Source organism: Lutzomyia longipalpis, chromosome 3 (genome assembly GCF_024334085.1).
Source record: "Lutzomyia longipalpis isolate SR_M1_2022 chromosome 3, ASM2433408v1".
NCBI lineage: Eukaryota > Metazoa > Arthropoda > Insecta > Diptera > Psychodidae > Lutzomyia > Lutzomyia longipalpis.
In genome coordinates this window covers 21,978,385-21,998,734 of record NC_074709.1, presented here as the reverse complement: position 1 = coordinate 21,998,734, position 20,350 = coordinate 21,978,385, and the positions used below count along the sequence as shown (strand labels likewise).

General features: G+C 35.0%; 4 protein-coding genes across 4 annotated transcripts; 3 read left to right on the top strand and 1 right to left on the bottom strand.

The window, feature by feature from the left end:
- Positions 1–116: 116 nt before the first annotated feature.
- Positions 117–4,728, bottom strand: LOC129792695 (uncharacterized). The gene is made up of 4 exons (XM_055832014.1): positions 4,345–4,728; positions 1,822–2,017; positions 450–703; positions 117–381 (listed from the first exon to the last, which is right to left on the bottom strand). The coding sequence occupies exons 1-4, from the start codon at positions 4,354–4,356 to the stop codon at positions 319–321; spliced, it is 525 nt and encodes a 174-aa protein (XP_055687989.1). The 5' UTR covers positions 4,357–4,728; the 3' UTR covers positions 117–318.
- A 3,992-nt stretch (positions 4,729–8,720) lies between these two features.
- On the top strand, positions 8,721–10,937 carry LOC129792689 (nicotinamide riboside kinase 1). Its single transcript, XM_055832005.1, has 2 exons — positions 8,721–8,836; positions 9,935–10,937. Exon 2 carries the CDS (start codon positions 9,936–9,938, stop codon positions 10,512–10,514), a length of 579 nt encoding a protein of 192 aa, XP_055687980.1. The 5' UTR covers positions 8,721–8,836; position 9,935; the 3' UTR covers positions 10,515–10,937.
- A 459-nt stretch (positions 10,938–11,396) lies between these two features.
- Positions 11,397–11,882, top strand: LOC129792302 (ubiquitin-like-conjugating enzyme ATG10). The gene has a single exon (XM_055831210.1). It carries the CDS (start codon positions 11,397–11,399, stop codon positions 11,880–11,882), a length of 486 nt encoding a protein of 161 aa, XP_055687185.1.
- Positions 11,883–16,261: 4,379 nt separating this feature from the next.
- On the top strand, positions 16,262–19,402 carry LOC129792595 (cell surface glycoprotein 1). The gene has a single exon (XM_055831806.1). The coding sequence runs from the start codon at positions 16,924–16,926 to the stop codon at positions 18,937–18,939; it is 2,016 nt and encodes a 671-aa protein (XP_055687781.1). The 5' UTR covers positions 16,262–16,923; the 3' UTR covers positions 18,940–19,402.
- Positions 19,403–20,350: the final 948 nt, after the last annotated feature.

Here is a 20,350-nt window from a genome sequence, read left to right as displayed (position 1 = left end):
ATGTCATCTTTCACGCATAGAAGAAAGTGTAAAGATCGCACTCATTCGAAATCGAATCATGTAAATTAAAAAGTATCATGGTAGGGGAAATATGGGAAAATATAAACTCCTAAATGTAGACAAGATTAAGCTCAAATTTTTAATTTTTCTCTTAAAAAATTATTTTATTTACAAAATACTCCTCGATTTATCATCACTTCACTATCAATTCTAACGTAAAAATAATTAATTAAAAATGAGATAGTTCCGCGTCTACTTGTCTGTGGCACTCTTAGAGATTGTCACTCTCCAACATGTCCTTTTTTTTTGTTTAAACACTCACACAAAACACAAATGGTCATTACAGTCATCATCCTCAGGACTAATACAGCAGTAAGTTACCTGAAAAAATAGAAAATAAATTAAATAATTTTTCTCTTTTTAAATTAATCAAAAATTTTTACATTTACCAGAGCGTTAAAGTCACTCCTTTTATTCCTAATTTCATGGGATGAATGGCTATGCCTGTGTCTTCGATGTTCCCTTGAGAATTTCCCAAGAAGAGCAACATCGAAAGAATCTCCAACTTCGTTATGATCCCCATGTGAGTGCCTTCGACTGAGAAAATGGTACAATTTGTGGGATAAATTAATTCTCAGGAAGCCATTATTTTCTGGAAAAGCTTCCTTCCATCCATATACAATTCCTCTGCGATGTCTTGCGTCTGTAAGGAAAAGAGAAATGATTTTATTAAATTTTATCAGTTTGTATCTCTTAAATTAAGAGATCGCCTTCAAAAAGAAGGTTATTGACACTTTTATTGAACATTTATACATATTAAACGTAATAGGTAATATTTTAAACATTTTTGATGATCTTTTGCGTCTTCTATTTTGTTAAAACATGTTTTCTTTGAAAAATGCTAAAATTTATTGTATGCATTGGCTAGAGCTTAGAGCTTTTGCAAAAAAGTTAGCCAAAATGCTAATTTTTATTTACTAGAAATGGTGTAAAAATTATATTATGTACTTGTACACACATAGCTTATGGAAATAATTAAATTTTGAATATATTTTAGCAACAATTCATAATAAATGGAAAAATAAACATCAAGAATCTCCAATGTCAGTGAAACTTTGGAATTATTCTTAATCGCTTTCTTCCAGACTGGTGGTTTACTAAAAATGTTGCCTACTAAATGTTCTTTTCGTTTTCATATGAATTCCTTCAATAACTTCCCCATCATTTGTACTGTGAGATAGCACTGTTTTGTAGAAAACTTCTATTTCTATGACAAAACCATGGCATTTCCATATAAAATGCGATCATTGAGAATGATAAAAGAACTAGCATGGAGATTCCAAGAATAAATTATGCAACAGAAATGTTTTTGAACTACATACATTCTTCGTGAGATTTTGGCAGTTTTTTGGCCTACAAACACCATGAGGTGACATATTGTTTTCTTTTTTTTTGTGGGAAGAAGAAAAAAAACGGAGGACGCGGAATACAGTGGAAGATTCCATTTATGCAAAAGATGATCGCATGGGGTTCATGATCGCTCATTATCCACATATGTATTTTTTTGCAATAATCTGGCTCAAGGGGAGTGGAGGAGACGCAAACAAATCGTTGACCGCTAATGTCCTTCACCCAATTTCGCGATTCTGCAAATTGTCTCAATTTGCATTGCATGAAGAGCTTTGAAGCAAAGTCATGGTCGCGATCGCGCGAATTATGCAAATAAGCGGAAGTCACACAGTCCTCGATCGCACCGAGATCGAGATCTGTCTCTTCCAGCATTGAAATCTAATGATCCTCTATGCAAGGTGATGCACTCACTTTCAGTCCCATTGAACACTCTGTATGTGTACACGGCCGGATTCCACTCGTGACTGTCGGGGCTACGGATCTTCCTGGCTAGGTTGTCGCACGCATTCATTGCGTGTTCCTTCATATCTCGTAGTGAACACAATTGTGCATCCACATGGGCAGCCAGGATGGTTGTTGTCAGGAGGAGCATCACAGAATATGTCGCCTAAAAAGATGTTTAATAAAAAAATTTTTTTTTTAAATTCTCAATCAAACGTTTGATAAGGATTGTTGTCTTAAATAAAAAATCCTTTTAAATATTCAAGAAAAAATCATGCAAGATCGTCTCTTAAGAACCGTTTCAGACTTAAATTACGAAATTTATTATATAAAAAACGAAATTTAATGTTTAAATTAAAGATTTGATCAAAAGTTTAGCTAACAATGCTTGATTTATTGCTATACGTGGAGATAAAGGAAAGAAATTGAAAATTTATCAATGAAAGCTACTTGACAATAAAGCAACACAATTATATCACCCTTTCATTCATTAGGCGTGAGTAAAAACTGCTTTAGTCAGCCTCACAATCGGCATTGACATTCGTTCAATGTTAATTTTGCAATTATTTTCAGTTAGATATCTCACTTAATAAGAGCTTGGAAATATTGCACAGAGAACCATTTATAAATTACTTTTTTTCTTCTCTAAAATGGCATGCATTTTTCTATGGAAAATTCCCAAAATGAAGAAAAAATCAAAAATTTGTTTCCGTTCAAATGGATCGGAGAAAATCTAAAAATATACCCATGAAATATCCCTCTTGTTAAAGTATATAATAAATCGTCGTGGAAAAAAATTGAGAGCATCACTTTTTTATTTTTAAAGACGTGACACGACGAATCGAATTTCACGGTGATTAACCAACTCAGACACAACCACCCATGTCGGGTGCAATTTTTATTTATCAGAAGTAATTAAATTATTTAAATTCATAAGAAAATTTATTGGGAAAAAATATATAATTGTGTGGAATTCGTCTTTTTCGACTATCTTCTCCAATATGAGTGAAATATGCATTCTTTGATAAGAGGACAACCCGAATTTTCCAATTAAAAATCTATTGTAATTTACATAAATCGCATAATATTGAGAATATTCACAACACATATTTCTTTCAAATCTAATATTAGCCGTTAGTAGCACTAAGTCACACTTCTGAATTTGATAGCGACATACTGATTCGGTCTAGATAAGATATGTATGTAAGTAGAATAAAGCAGGTGGCCTAAAATATGGGAAATACTCTCAAAAAAATTCCTCTGAAATTTTTTTCGAGACTTTGTAATTCGGTCGTGGCGTCACGCATTATGTGGGTTAATGTCTAAACTTGGTCACAGATGCATATAATCTTATCAACAACTCGCTGAATAACAAAAAAGCCACCTATCATTTCCCAAAGCTCCGATTGAAAGCACCCCCGCAAATCAGCTTTCTTGCAATTTCCGTGTTAGAAATAAATAAAGATGAGATAGAGAAGAAAGTTGCGAGAAAGTGAAACGTGGCGGAAGTTGCGCAACACGACGTAGAATAAATCGTCAACAAGATCATCAACCTTCTAAGTTGTTCCTCTCATAACCATCGTCCTTTGAGATCAACTCATCAACTCATTAATCACCACGTGTGATATTCTCTTCCCTTGATCTCTCAACTTCTTCTGCACTAGAAATCAGTAAAAATAACTCTTTCGTGGACTTCCGGGCATTTCTACTTACAATACAACATTTTACCAGATCAAAGGGGTTTGTCATTGAGTAAATAGTTGTACAATATTATGCTTTAATTGAATAATCAGTGTTGAGTACTCGTACTCGAATAATACTTAATGCAAACTGTACACACTGTACGGATAAAATTCACTATTTTTTGCTTGTTGAATCGTGAGATTGATACACTCTTGTTCCCAAAAAGTGCCTTACGTTTAATATCCTGTGAGCCTCCTATAAATTCTCAAATAAATTGAAAATGAGAATAATTATTTTAAGGAAAGGACAGTAAGTTTCTTTATACTGTAGGGGTTGAAGGCTTTTATTGGACACTGTGGCCAATTCGAATTTTAGAATCGTTAAAAATTTGTAATTTCTGTTTATTCTGATTTTCTTTTTTTATCCCCCTCATTCCATTACATTTTTTAACATTAAAATGCATCAACAAAGATTTTCGTTTGTAACACGTATAAATTCCACAGAATGACAAACCCCTTAAAAATTGTCTTAAAATTTAAGTTAATCTCTGACGATAGTATCCATGTGACTCTCTTGTTTTTCACCCACGGCAATTTTTGTGAGATCACTGGATTTCACTTGACGATTAAACCACGAGGTTTGACTGTCATAAAATCACACACGAGACAATATTATGCGCTATCAGTTTTAAAAAATTTGGGAAAAGGAAAAATTGTGTAATTTTACAGCACAAAAGGTCATGAGGGTTTAACGAAAAAAGAGCCCTCTTAATAATTCACAAATTCAATATAAAATGAAATATTTAATTACCATGTCTCTCATTTTTTATTAAACTGCGCTTCCGTTGGGAATTTAAGTACTTTTTTAAGGAAATATCACAAAAAATAAGTCTCGTTAGGAATAGTTTTTTTTTTTATTTTCCACTGATTTTCTTTTCTTTTCTCAAAAAATCACTTTCATTCACTAAAGTAATGTTTTTCATAAAATCTTCTTTTAAACTGTTTCTTATAATAAAGATCTATCATTGCACTTTTATCACAAATACTATACTGATGATGTGATCACTTGATAAACTTGTCCACGGTGTTTTATCACACTTATTGATTTCACGATATTATATTTTTTCAAAAATACGGGAGATTGATTCATAATTGATGTAGCTTGTGCAACGTACTGCCGCGAAATGCGGGAAGAGCACGCTCTTTTATAAGGCGCGCGAAAGCAACATTCGAATTCGATCATCATATTCGCTCACACGCTACTCCATGCTACTTCTCTCACTCTCTGAAATGTCCTTAACTTTTCCCCCTCCCTTGGATGTTCCAAGAAAATTTGCAAACATACATAATTCTTTTTTTTTTTTTAATGAAGATCAAATGAAGATCACCCTGGAGGATCAAAGACAAATTACACGGTGCAATCATGTGGATTTTTGCGCATAAAAAAAGCACCAATGGAATTTTTGTGTGTGTAAAACAATGCGGAAAAATATGGAAAGATTCTAAATCGTGCTTATTTAGAATTAAAAAAAATGTACAAATAACATCCAAAACCCTGAGAAAATGCGAAAAAATAACCAAAGGTTTTGTCATTCTTATGAACTTTGCGGAATGTTTCTATTTTTTTAGAATAAAATTATCTCTCTATTGCGTTTGTTGAAAAGATCACTCTATTATGCGTTCTAAGGGATGATAAGATGAGGAAAAAATAAATAAAATATGTATATACTACGTGTAGGTATAACAAATAAATAGGACTATTTTTGGAAAATAAAATTTTTAATCATTTTAATTTTATTTCTTGAATTTTTATAAAATATTTTGGATCATTATTTAAAAATTATAAATTTTAAATTTAAAAAAAACTGAAGAAAAGTTTTCTTTTAATTGGAACTTTAAAATTTTCGACATATAAAAAAATCCTATTTATTTTTAAAACAATAAATCATTGATTTAAAAAAACATAAAATTCAATTATCAATTGCCTAAAGTATTTTGTATTTACCAATTTATTATTATTCTTAGTGATGACCTCTTCAACTAAGTGGGAGTGATAAAATTTGAGACAAAAAAATGATTAAGAGGTTGTTTTCGCGCACCAGAAAAATTGGTAGCCCGCAGAAATCAGCATGATCATTTCTCATTTTAAATTACATATTATTTTTTAACATATTTTTTCTTCACTCTTTCTTCCTCTCCATTCACCCAGAGAATTTAGAACAAATCTCTGAGTGACCTAGATAATGGTGGAGAATTTCTTCTCTTTTCATTCGGATTCATATAGCGAAATTTTTCGACAGAAACGCGCAAAAGGAGGAGTATATGAAAATGAGAGAAAAAAAAGAAAACTAACACACCGAGATAAGATTGTGCGCGAAATTAAAAATATTTAGAGAAAAAAATGAAGACAATGACTCTAGAAATGTCTTAATCTCTTTATATTCGTCACATTTTTATTTCTGTGCTGGCGATTTGCATCGAAAGTGCACAAATGTACGCATATTATCACTTTTTGTTGCTTTTTTTCTGTATCAAAAAATATTTACATTTTTCTCTCTTTTTCTTTCTTCACTCTGCTTACATTTTCTTAAAGAGAATGCTCTCTTGAGTCTATTTTTTAATATAAGTATATCTTCCTGATGTGATAGACGCCGTAAAGATCACCTCAACGATTAATCTACATTTCATACTTTGAACTCATAAAATCCAGCGCGGTATTCCCAAGATGCCCTTGATAAGATTTCTGCACAAGAAATTCCTCTTGATGAGCATAAATAAATCAAACTTTAAGCTTCGTGGGTTTTTTGTAGCAATAATAAATGTTTTTTTGGGAATTTTGCAAAAGCTTTTTGGATTTAAGGATAGCAGATGTGCTTTCTATATGTAAGAAAAAGAACTTATTCAGCAATAATTTGTTGATGCAATAAGACACTTAATTAATAAATAGGTATAGAAGTCATTTAATATATATTAAGTATGCGTCAGTTAAAAGAAATTAATTGCTCCCAACGACGATTAAGCGCCTATTGATTGATTTTATCAGACGCACTTTCATGCTGATCAAAAAAAAACGATTTTGCTTTTTTGCAACATACTTAATTGTGGGTCCCACGCGGAGGTTAAAAAAATGCCTTGGCGACAGTGTCATTGCTGAGTCACTCTTATCGGAATCTCACGTGGAGATTTCTTCCAAAAAATCGCAATCTGGCGCCTTGGTATCCAACATAACATTCCAGCAAGTACGCCGCTTTGGTCTCCTCTCTGGCGCGGCATGGTGACGCAAATTAATAATATTTAATTGAAGGATTGAATACAAACTACTTCCAACACGAAGCTGCTAAATCTCGTTTGAATTTTGTTATTACGGAAGAAAGTTTTCTTTATACTTTTGAACCTTCAGAGACTTCGGCTAATGGTCCATTGGGAAGAATTTAGGTGATTCAGCGGAAGCATCAAAATGTTGCTGTCGTAAATCATCTTCCAAGAAATTGATTCTCATGACGAAAATTCAAAGTGTGTCCATCTGGACGTCATTCCCCAAAAATCTATTAATCACTTCCTGTGTCTGCATGCTTTCAGTCACGGTAAACTTCCACATGAGCTTACACGAATTTGGCGCCAAAAGCACTGATTGTGTTATCAGAATGTGGGAAGCATATTTCCAACATTCCAAAGAGATTTCCTCATAAACATGCGGGAGCTGCAAGAAGGTGAGATTTGTCGTCACTAAATTGTAACACAAATATTGCTTTATAAAATTGTAAAGATGCGTAAATTGTGCGAATGCGTTCATTGAACTTTTGTGCGCTTTTCGTACATCTTCCGGCAAAAATAGCTTTCTGGGAAGAGGCACGCGCATGGGGGAGTGTCATACACTGACAAAAGAATTGGGATCATTCGGTCAAGACGGTTGTGTTTGGAAAATGGGGCCACTATGTACGAGATTAATTAACTTCCACGATCATTTGTCGTATACAGCCTTCATAAAGTGTTGTGGAAAAATCCATTATGATTTTCTTCTAATGAATAAATTAATGAATTTTCTGTGCTATAAAAAAGAATTTTAAATGAAGTAAAAAGATTTTCCAAAATTATCGAACAAAAAATTATCTTTTAATTTTATAGAATTTTCTAACTTTAAAAGATCAATTTTTGTCAGTCAATTTTATTTAATTTTTCTTGATATTGATAAATGCTGAAATGGAATGAAAAGTAATATAAAGATTGTTGTCCTCTTCTTTGTGCTTCCTCTTGTATTGTTGCTGCTGGTAGTGGTGTTCTATGGTGGCTCTTAGAGCCAAAATCGCAAGATATAGGCTCATGGAACATGATTATTTTTATTTTCCTGGCTATTTAGGGTTCAATACTTCCTTTTAAATAAGTAAAGTAAATGTACTTATTTATATCTTCATTTTCACACTTTTCAAATTTTCACGAACCGTCAGTTTTTCCAAAAGTTTTTCCATGATGAAAATACGCCAAGAATTTCCTATGAAAGAATGAAATTCTTGGCTATTTAACAGCTCTAGAAGGTGATTTATGTAACTAAGCTGCTGATGGGTGGCTGTACAGTGTACAATTCTGTTTTTATGACCACCCAGCAGCTCGGAGAGTTATATAATACACCCTTAGTAATTTGGCATCAAACACCAGTAATCTTTGCATGACTTTCGCCTTCCCTAGAGATTTTGTGTCCCAGCAATTTTTCTCCCAACAATATGTTTCCAAACATTTTAACTTCTGGGTAGTTCATATTCGGGGCTCTGTAAACCTTTCAATCGTCACTAAAATCACTTCAAATGTCTCTGTTTTTATTTCGAATTCTGTCAAAACAAACACACGATGCTTTTTCCGTGAATTTTTCGTGAGATTTTTCTCCTTGAAAAAAGAGATGATCAGCACGTGAAGAAGTGTGTGATCGTGCAAATAATAGAGTGCTATTGACAATGAAAGATTCAGTCATTGGCAGAATCGTTCTGGCTCTAACATCTTGTGCTTTCATCTACTATTTTTCGTGGTTACTCCTTCCATTTATCCAGGTAGAAGGTAAGTTTTTTCCGAGTTTTTCCAGTTCTTTCAAAATAAAATTAACCAATTTTCATTTTTTGTTGCCTAGGAGATTGGATACATTCACTATTCCTACCTGTGGAATTTGCTTTTATGCTCCCAGCAATATTTGGTATTTGCTTCATTGGATCTCTGTCGCTTTTCACAATTTTTCATGTCCGGAAGTGCACACGGAGATTTTGAATATTTCTCTAAAATTGAAGATAATTACGGAACTTCTCAATAAGGAATAACAAGTAAGCTTATAATCATTATGATATGCTGACGAAAAAATCTAGAAAACTTCTGGATGATGGCCTGAGTTCGAAAACCGAGATTTAAGATCAAAGATTTCAAGATTTTTCTTCGTAATCAAAACCAATGTTCAAAAAATGTTAAAGATTAATCCAAAACAATTTTCAAAGCAATTTTTTAAGGGTTTAATTCAACAGAACTTTTTAACGATATTAAAATCAATAACCGACATAAATAGAATGGATTATGAAAAACAAATTTAAGGACCTACACGACCTACATGTGGGATGTAGGATACAAAAAACTGTCTGTAATCCCTCTAAGCCAAAAAAGTCTAAAAGTTCTGGATTATTTTCGACCATATTTATTTTATTGATTGGTTAAGACGGTTAAGAATACAATTTTATATCTAGGCTAGGGATCAACCGTTCTTGTAATTTTTTTTCAGTCATTTAATATAGTTCGTTATATTGACTAAACTAAAAATTACCTCACAATTTAAAAAGTTAGGTAATATTGCTTGAGTACACGAATTACTTAAGCAAACAAAATGTTTTTTTTTTTCAATATATATCCGAATATATCACTTAACTGTCTAAATAATATTTTATTTAAAAAAAATCTAAAAAAAATTAAACATTTTCCAAAGAAAATTGAGAATATGAATAAAAACAAACATTGATATTGATATTAGAATATTTATTACCTTTTCCTTGAATTTTTAATTTTTCTCCAAGAAAATAAAAGTTTATCACATTCAGAAATGCTAGCATGTGATAAAAAAGTATAAATTCATTCATTACTTTTTGAAATGAAACAGGGAAAAACGATATAATTTTGTTTCAATTTTCATAAAGTATTTCTGCTGATATAATGTACACACACTGTACGTTTAATCCGGGGCAGGGAGAGAAGGGTTAAGAGAGCAGATGAGCTGATGTCTCAGTATAGCAATCGACCCCTTTAGTCGGCTACTGAATCTCCGCGTACGTCAGAGATTGTCGGGTACTCTTGCTGAGAGGTCATTCCCAGATCGCATTCGTGACCTTCCCAATCGCGCGTTTCTCCCCCAAAAACTCCCTGACCTGAATCCCTTGCAGGATGCGCCAGGACTGGCTGGTAATTGGCATCTCGGGGGCCACATGTAGCGGTAAGACGACACTCGCTACAGGACTCAGGGAACGTTTATCAAGTGATCTAGCTCGAAGAAAAATTGGTTGTGTCGAGGTGATCAATCAGGATGACTACTTCCTGCCAGAGGAGCACCCACAGCATCAGCATATCGATCATTTTGGACACGTGAACTGGGACATCCTTACAGCACTTGATATGGACCGGATGTGTAGTGACGTGGACGCCATGCTGAGTCAGACGTCACAGTCTGCTGTGAATATTCTCATCATTGAGGGATTTCTTGTGTTCAATCATCCACTCCTCGTGGAGATTTGCAATCCCAAGTTCCATCTGCACGTTCCATATGAAATTGCCTTTGCCAGACGCCGGACACGCACGTACTCCCCACCAGACTTCACCGGGTACTTCGAAACGTGTGTCTGGCCTATGTACGAGAAACATTTCCAGGAGATCAAGGATCGAACGGATATACGACTCCTCAATGGAGCCCTTGCAACGGAAAAGTGTTTAGACTATGTTTGTGAAATTCTCAGGCAGTACCTCTGAAGCTTTTTCTTTAATTGAGAAAAATAAAAAGCACTAAAAATTAATTTTTAATACCTGTATCACTTCATAAAATGCTGTGTTACCTAATGAAAAAAAAAATCAGCCTTTTGAATTACAAGAATAGTTTTATTTTCCTGAACATAAATCACCGAAAAATCAGGGAGCATGTTCACTTCTAATCTCTCGACGAATGTTGAAATAATTCAGTTAATCTTTAAAAGTTATCAAGTGTTGTTTATTGATAAAGTCTAATGTTTATTGCAAAAAATAGAAGAAAAGTCGAGAGGCTAATAAGCAACGAAGCCATATACATCCCATATAGATAGAATTCCTAAACATATAAATATAAGAAAATAATAAAAGAATTTTAATATATAGTGTAACGTTTACTAAATAAATGATTCTTTTATAACATTAAGAAAATTACGTTTTATTCAGGGCGGCTGAGAAGATTGATAAGAAAACTTCCTCAAGTGTTACCAGTTTATCTTGCGTGTCTGTCTAAATTGAACAACAAAAGCTACAAATTAAGCTTATTTGTTAGAAACAACTGTGAGTTTTTTTTCATTTTGAAAGCAAAATGTTTTATTAAATAACTTTGAAAAATAAGATCATAAATTAAACAATGTAGAATATTTAAAAATAATTGTATAGAAAGTATTTTTATTTAGTCAATTTTTTTTATAACGTATCACAATGAATTGAATTGAAAATCTTGATTTCTTTCCTGAAAAAATATTAAAAAGTTTTGATATTTTATAAAAATTAGCTTTTAATTAATTTTCAATTTAATTAAAAGGAGTTTCTGTTGATTTTAATTCCAGTTGTTTCCTATATCTAAAGTAGTTCCTTCTAAATGATTTCTTGCAGAAAGTTCTCATCATGACTCCTGAAGAGTTTCGGAAGGAAATTACGGAATTTGTAGATATTTCAAGCAAACTCCACGATTCGTGGGAATTGAAGATTGTAAAAAATAAGCTCGACGAAGAAATTCCATATTTGCTAAAGAGAGGTACAAAAGTATCCTTTGGCAGTGGAATTCTATGTATGGAGTTTCATGTGACCTATCATCCGAGTTTTTGTGTTCCTGTCCTTGGATTTGATGCTTTTACCAATGATGGTTCTTCGCTATCATACGAAGAAATTTGGAGTCTCTTGAAGATTGAGGAGAAACCTCGAGATCTCTTCTCTGTGCTCACTCAAATGGATCATCCAGGATTATTTCGACCAATTTGGACACTACATCCCTGCAGGACATCTGAGATTCTCAAAGGAGTCACAGGTAATCGTATTATTGCCTTCCTGAGTGCAATTGGACCGAGTATTGGTCTCCAATTAGATCTCTCTTATGGACTCAAGCATTCTTGAATTCTTATTTTAAGAGAACTTTTATAAGCTTGAGTGCGTGTTTCTTTTAATTTTTTTTTGTTCAAAATGATGTGTGGAAAATATATACAATTTAAGTACACCAAAAGAATTTGAGACTTTCTCGAATTTATTGCAAAACTCTGTGATACATTTTTGCAACAGCCTTGTTTTATCGCTCAATCGAAAAACTTCCGGTCAAAACAGAAAGACGCACACATCGAGGGCCCCCACAGTATTGGCCTCCACGCATCCACCAGTGCTAATGTACTTTTGCTATATGATGGGAGAAAATTGTTATTTTGTTGAGGCCCTCCCGAAGTTGGTCAGAGAGCCACTTACACCGGAAAATAAATCTTTCTTGAGACATAAGGAGATAATTTATGTGGACTTTTTGGGAGAGATTGTGGGCCAAAAATAGAAAAATTGACATTTAGAAAATTTTAACAACTTTTGCCCACTTGGCGCCACAAATTGCCGGAAGAGATCGATATAACGCAAAGAAGACGCTCTTAAAGACATACGCTGACACTGACCTCAAATCAACACGCTCGCGAACTGCAAATTTTTTTTCCACTTCTTCATTTGCTTATACCTACCATCACATTTTTCATGCAATCGCCACAGAGTGAATTTTATTTATAATGACTCTTCGATGGTATTTTTCTTTCTATACTATATACCTTCCATCAACCATCTAAACGCGAACTTGAACCACTTTTTAGCGATCATCGTTCGCATTTCAGTTTTTTTTTGTAGGTACTTTAATAAATTGCAAATTAGTTTAAATAAAAAATTCGAAACTAATCTACTTATACTTAAAGTTGGTCTAATTTCATAGTTTTGCAAAGGGTAGTCCAAACCACAATGTGATGGGTAAGATTTTTCTAATATCAATTAAATGAATTTGATGGAAAGATCATGAACCCAGCTAGAAGAAGAAAATCGGTTATGCCGTTATTGAAAAGTTCTAGTTCGAAATTTTACAAAACTTTGTTTTTGATTTTAACACCTCTTGCGGTCATTTCTCGAAATTGCAATGTTCTAGAGTCTAGACCTAGACAATTCTAGAGATTTATGAAAGGCTTCATTTGCGCTTGATAGGATTAAAATCAGGCTTATAGAACCCAAGATATGACGTGAGTTTTAGAACTCCAAAATGGCGGGATTTTTCTACCTATGTGTGGCAAATAAACACTTCCGATACGCCTAGGCTGATCCTAGTGAAATTCAGTATAAATTAAAATCGAAATCAACTTTATTTTAACAAAAAGAAAATTCACCATTAAATGATTTTTTTTTTCAAATCTGTTCAAATAATTCTAATACTTTCATGAAATTCTTAAAAGTATTTTTTTTAAATAATAAAAAATAGTCCAACCGACTTATTTAATTTTTTTGCCGAAATAAAAATGTCTTTTTCACGATGAAATAATTTTTATTTTAAACTAAACTTCTCTTGAGTGAAAAGATGGTTTGGAAAGTACTTGTGTGTATAGCTGAAGCGGATGGCTGGGATGGCTATATTTCTCCACATTGGGCATGGAAGAAGAGTGCAAGAATGAAGAATGGCAGGTTCTAAAGATGGCTTGCCGGGAACTCATGGTAAAACCAGAAAATCTATTTATAGCCGGATAGACGATAGCGCCGTCCATCTAGAGCATCCCCCCAAAGCGATTGCATCCTCTCGACGGATGGAATTTCGCTGGGCAAAAGGTTCACGGGTCTCCGTGCTCGAGTCATTGGCCACGGCAAACTCACTGGGCGAGTCTCAAGAGAACATACATTAAGAATAGCATCTTCAGTGCAACCGGTTCTTGTGAGAGATATTATACCTTTGCGCATCTTCAAGTGAAAATGTAAGTTGCGCTTCTTTCTTGGTCCCACATGCATCTAAGAACAAATGCATCTCAAGAGCCACGCACCAGACCGGCTCTGCATCGCGCAAATTGCAGGGCAATTGGGGTTGTGTCGAGACTCGATGCTTATTTCTTCTTGTACACAATCTATACCCAATGCTATGTACGTACATAGTGAGATTGGCTTTGAGCTGAATTTTTTAAAAGTTGTGCTTTTAGCATAAATTTTGATTGAAAAATTTACAAATAACCGTCACATTGATTACAACGATAAATTTTTCAAATTACATGTTTTTGATATTTATTTTATGTGGAGATAACGATTTTTGAAATCCAAATTATAGGAGAAATAACTGGGTTAAACCGATTTATGAAAGATTTTGATTTGAATTAGTTCCTATAATAATTAGTTTTTTAATAAAATAAAACAGGAGTGTTAATTCTTTAAGATTCTAACTTTCTTTATATTATAAAAAAAACAATAAAATTCTTCAAAACATATTGTGCTTTTAGCTTTTAGTGTATTTACGACCCAATATGTTTTGATTGAAGTGAAAGGAGAATCTTTCATTTTTTTTTCTTATGCAAAATACAACAATGTGTATTTCTGAAATCATAAAAAAATCTCCCATCTCTTGCTGAATACTCCGCTGTCCTTCTTGGAAATTTTTCTTGAACATGAGGAGCGTCAATAACCCAATTATTGGACACAAGATTGATGGCGGACGGTCCAAGAAGCGTTAGAATGAGGAAGCAAAGCAAAAAAAAAGCACCTCCACTATAAACAAAATCACAAAGACTCTGTTCTCGTGGCTCCACGGGATGTTTTAGATCTTCGTCTTTTTTTCTGGGAGACTTTTTTGCCGTCTTGCTGGCCCCACGAGACCAAGAGACCGTTAGGAGGTGCCCAAAGAGAAAGAGAGACTTCTTGCAATTCTGCGATGTCATTTGGAGCTTTTATACTCAGGCACGTCAATTAGCATATATATTTTCGAGGAGGATATTTTATTAATGCGAAAATATACCGAAGAAGAAATTAATCTTATCTTTTTGGCTTTTTTTGGACAATTTCTACATTCTTTTTCGCTCGCTTTTTTTGCACAGTTGCCATTTATGAATATTTTGCAGTTCTTTTACTTGTTAAAAAAATCTATCGTGCTTTTTTTGGGTGGATCAACTTAATTTAAATTTTTATTAATTCTATATTGGCAATGTAATTATGCAAAATAATTTCATTCGAGAGCATACAAAAATGTGTTTTTCCTAAAGAATATTTTATTCTCAAATGATGAAAGCCACTGATAACGGATGCGGAGCATCGCAATAAATTGCCCTGGAGAAACAGAAAGAAGAAGAAAAAAGTTGCATTAGACTTTTTTTTCTTGAGAGGTAGACATATAATGAACAAAGCTCCTCTAAAAATAGCCATGAGAATTTATCGAACATTTCAAAATTCCTGACCATCTTCACACAAATGAAGCGCGATATGAGGCATTTTCTCCGCGCGCATATCGTTTTTTCGAGGCTCTTATATGGCACAGGTCCATTGACCGCTATTATTTTGTCCACGGACAGACATTCGTGATAGCGATGGATGAGAATTCTTGTGGCATCACTCATCGAATCCCATCAGGCTTTTCAATTTCCTTTAAAAAACAACCACAAAAAATATTCAAAATGTTTTAGATCAGAAGGTGAATAGCTATTGCGATCATGGCGCAATTGCTGCGATCACGCTTTAGTTCCTGCGATCTTCCTTACAATTTTGCAATCTCTCTTACGTTCTTGCAATAAAGATCGCATATTTTATGATCTTTGTTCATCGCACTTTATACATATCCAAGGACCAATATCGCAAGATTTGCAATCTTTATCTGGACATATCGCACGAACACAGAAAAGATCGCAAAAATGCAAGCTCTAAAGTTCTTGCAATCTCTCGTTTTTTTACGACATTCCTTGCATTCTTGGGATATTTCCATATGAAGATTGCAAATCTTGCGATCTTGAGTCACTTTAGGTCATATTTACCCCTTAATCATCAACCCATGTTCCCTCCATTTGTCCAGATTTACCCTATAATCTAAAAAACTGTTAAAAATTAAAATATAAAACACCAACTAATTATTCTATAGGAAGAGACTCAAAACTTCTTACGCGAAATTTCAAGATTTTTGATCAAAAATTGAGTTTTCTTGGTAATTTTGAACCCAGACATCGCGAAAATTTCAATAAATTGTAAGAGCTAAAAGCAAACACTTGCCCGGGGGTTCAGGTATGGCTTCAAATATTCGCTGTTATCCAAATAAGGCATAAAAGAAAGATGTTAAAAAAATCAGCAAACCTGGTGATACGATGGGTTACTTTATGCTACTTTGAATTTCATCTTTCCAGCATAAATTCCCAAAATATGTTTCGCAATTTCAGAAAAAAAAGCTCATTTATGCGACATATTCTTTTTTATATTATCTCCCATCAATGTGTGTCTTTATGAAATTACTGGTATTTCCCAAAAAAAAAAAAAAACAAGAGGCACGATGCACCGATATCTCTGTTACCCTCAATTTGAGGTATTTTGAAGACGAAGAAGCCCATCTCTTGTGAGGTCATTCATCTCGATCGTACCCGCATCGAAAAGATCACAACTGATGTGAAAATTTGCAGTGCAAATCTTGGCAATTATCACAAACGGTGATCATTGGAAAAAGATATCCAATTAACCCATAAATCGGTGATCACGATCGCGAGGGAGTCTCATGGTATTTGGTGATCTTTCGGGGCAACCTTGACTCAATTGCGATCAAGGGGTCATTTTTTAGGTGGGCAACCTCTTGGTATGCGCTTTTTGATTTAAAAATAAAATCTGCAGAAGATGGCACAAGAATTATTCCATTTATAGATGATGCTGGTGGATCATTTTGAGATATCCTATATCGTATAGGTAGACACATTTGCAAGGCATCTTCGCCATCGAGTTCTTGGTCAAGAAACGATCGCACCGCGCCAGCGATCGTGGCCAGTGGGCAATAAAAGAAGTAACGGGTCAATGGCTGGCGATCGTATAAAATGCCTTGGGTGCCTTTTGGGTAATTTAGTCTGAGCCCACAAGTTGCCGCGATCGCGTCTCGCGTCTTGCCTTGCTGAATCATCTTCATTTGATCGAGTTTTGTTTTAATTGTATTTGGATGATGCGAGTTCTTGGTGTTGTTGCACTCCTCGCACTCTCGGGTGTTGTGAATGGGGCCACAATTTTTCGGAATGCCCGAGAAGTGGATGCGGGAGTGGAACAAGTGATTAGAGAGGAAGATGTGAAGCCAGTGATACTCGATGATGCTCCCAAAATTGTGGAGGTCATTGCGGAGGCGCCGAGAAAGGAGGAGATTCCTGTTGTGTTGGAAGAGGGTGCCAAGGAAATCATTGCCGAAGAGATCCTCCCGTCAGAGGAGATGCTTGTGAAATCTGAAGTGGTACCAGCAATTGTGGCGGAAATTATCAGAGAGCCCGCTGTGGCTGTTGAGGAGATTGAAGTTGTGAACTCAGTGAAAAGTATACCTCTTGAGGAACCCCAGAGGCCAGAAATGCCAATGGAGGAAGAAATGAGAGAACCAGCCCCGGAGATGCCAATGGAGGAGGAAATGAGGGAACCTGCCCCGGAGATGCCCAAGGAAGAAATTCCCCTTGAGATGCCCAGGGAGGAAATTATTATTGAGATGCCCAAGGAAGAAATTCCTATTGAGATGCCCAAGGAAGAGCTTAGAGAACCTGAACGTGAAATGCCCAAAGAGGAAATGAAGGAACCTGAACCAGAAATGCCCAAGGAGGAACTTAAGGAACCCGAACCTGAGATGCCGAAAGAAGAACTCAGGGAATTGGAATCTGAGATGCCCAAGGAGGAGCTTAAGGAATCCGAACCAGAAATGCCTCTAGAGGAAGCACCAAAACCCGAAGCAATGCCCGAAGAAAAGCCTATGGAAATGCCAAAAGAGGAGGAAAAGCTTGAAAAAATACCAGAACGTTTTGAGGAAAAACCTATGGAAATTAAGGAGCAAATGCGTGATGATAGGCGACCTGATGATATAGCTGAGAATGAACTGAAGCCTCAAGAGATGGAAATGCCTAAGAATATGGAGGAAAAATTACCTGAAAAAATGGAAGAATCCCGCCCGGAAATGATGATGGAAGAGGAGAAAATGGAAGAGAAACCACTAGAAAATATGGAAGAGAAACCCGAAGAGAGGCCACAGGAGGAACCAGAACAAAAGCCAGAGCAATTGCCAATTGAGGAACCAAAGGAAATGGGACGTGAGGAACCAATTAGAGAGGAGAAAGCAGATGAGAAGGAAGAGGAAAAATTAGAAGAAAAACCCGAGGAAAAACCTGAGGAAAAGCTTGAGGAAAAACCAGCCGAGGAGAAGGCTGAGGAACCAAAAGAAATGGGTCGCGATGAACCAATTCGTGAGGAACCAGAAATGAAACCCGAGGAACCAAAGGAGAATCCTCAGCCAGAGGAACAACCTCAAGAAAAACCCGCTGAAACTCCCGAGGAGAAGCCACAGGAAAATCCTGCGGAACCTGAAGAGTCCCCAAGACAGAATGAGATTCCCGCTGATGCCGACAAACCCACCCCTTCAACTCAACGTCCAGGGTTCATTCAGTCATTTCAGAGCTCTTTTGAGAACCTCATAAACAACAACCCCATCGCTCAAGCAATCCGTGGGCCAGGCAATCAAGCTCAACGACCACAAGATGCCGTTGATGATGGTACACCCTCCACACAGCGCCCAAATCTCATTGAACAATTCCAGAACTTCATCAATCCCAACCGACCAGCTGCAGCATCTCAACCACAGAGTGATGATGCTCCAGCTCAGCAGGGAAATCAAAATCCCATCGGGGCTGCCTTTGCTAATGTCATCACTGCCGTCCAGAGACCATTCCAGGGCATTACGAATTTCATTTCGGGCAATCAACAAGCTCAAGCCCCCGAAAAGGTTCTCAAGGATAATACAAATGAAGACCAACCCCAGCCTGCTGATGAAGCTAAACCAGCCGAAGAGCTAAAACCTGCTGAGGAGGAAAAACCTGCCGAAGAGTCCCAACCTGCTGAAGAAAAGCAACCTGCTCAGGAGTCGCAACCCGCTGAGGAGGCCAAACCCGCCGAAGATCTCACACAATCCCCAGAGGCCCCTGAAAATCCCTAATTCCGCTATTTTTTAAGCGCTTAGCTCATAGACTTTTCTCATAGGCTTTATCACACTTAAAAAAAAACGATTTTCACTTTTTGACCCTTCGCAAGAGCAATGTAAAATCAAAATTAATGATTTTATGTTGTGTAAAAGGAGAGTCAAAGAATAATATAAATTTTTTAGGTGGGATAATAAATCGAAAATAGTTAGGATCATCGCAAAACAAGAGTAATATTATAGTAGATGTTGTAAGGTCGCAGCTCCTGTGCTCATTTTCATCGAGAAATGCCATTAGCAGCTCAACGAGAGATTAAATGACGTGCCTTTATTTATTGATGACCTCCACGATGGCCAAGGTCACCGAAAATTAAATATTTATAATTTATTTTTTTGTGATTTCGGGATTTGCTGTCTCGGAAGTATTCCAGAAAGATTCAATTCTTGATCAAAATAAAGAATAAAATAAATAATTGAAAAATTAAAGTTTTTTTCTTTGAAATGAAATATTTTTTATGGTTGTAACGTCTTCTACATAACTCAGGTGTAAGTATTTCGCAGTGTAGTTATTCAATACATAACATTTATTGATGATAAGTAACCGTGAAATTGCTGAGAAATTCATCCAAATGGAATATTTATGTCACAAATGTATAAATAACTCAAAACAATTCGGCTATTAATTATTTCGACACGCAATAATCTCGACGGAAATTAATGTTATATATTTAAAATCATTTTAATGCTTGGTTGGATGACTTACAATGTATGTCGCAGTTTGATGTCCAAAAACAATTAAGTCAAAGTCATAAAAGTAAGCAACTCATGCAACTTTGTTGAAATACATAAATTCGCATCGAAGCGAGGAGAAAGAGATACCAAACATGAAAGCTTTTATTTTAAAAGATTTTTTTTAAATCTTTTTAAAGCCTTTTAAAATTGATATATGTTTTACATTAAAGTTTAGAAACTATTTAAGTCTGTTATTGAATTTCAAGAATCACGAACTTTCCCTTGAAGCAATGTTGAGACATTTTTTCAAGAATTTGTTCTTGCTCATTTAATTTTTTTTTACAATTTTAGAATTTATAATTGGTTTCTTGAAGCTCCAAGACGTTTTTAAAGACTTATCAGTTAGATAAAAAAAATTGAATAAGGAATAAAATCATTTAGAACAATTGTAGGGAAAGTTCTCGTTAGACTCACAAGGTTGTAGACACCGCCCAGCTTTTGAAGCACTCAGACAAAACATATAAAAATGTTCCCTTTCGTCATTTTCTGCAATAAAAATCTAAAAGAAGATTCCTTTAAAAGCAAAAGCAATAATAAATTTCAAATAAGTTTCCACGTACAAAACAAGACTTTTCTGTCGTGTTATACTTGCTCTTCTTTTTTTATTTCAATACCTTTATCAATTGAAACATCAAAA

What these genes read in the sequence shown, in the direction of transcription:
- LOC129792695 (XM_055832014.1), bottom strand. An exon ending in AGTGTTCAATGGGACTGAAA is followed by an intron (nt 704 to 1,821) that starts GTGAGTGCATCA and finishes TTTTCCTTACAG; the next exon opens with ACGCAAGACATCGCAGAGGA. An exon ending in GGAGTGACTTTAACGCTCTG is followed by an intron (nt 382 to 449) that starts GTAAATGTAAAA and finishes CTATTTTTTCAG; the next exon opens with GTAACTTACTGCTGTATTAG.
- LOC129792689 (XM_055832005.1), top strand. Translation starts at nt 9,936, where the DNA reads ATGCGCCAGGACTGGCTGGTAATTGGCATCTCGGGGGCCACATGTAGC.
- LOC129792302 (XM_055831210.1), top strand. Translation starts at nt 11,397, where the DNA reads ATGACTCCTGAAGAGTTTCGGAAGGAAATTACGGAATTTGTAGATATT.
- LOC129792595 (XM_055831806.1), top strand. Translation starts at nt 16,924, where the DNA reads ATGATGCGAGTTCTTGGTGTTGTTGCACTCCTCGCACTCTCGGGTGTT.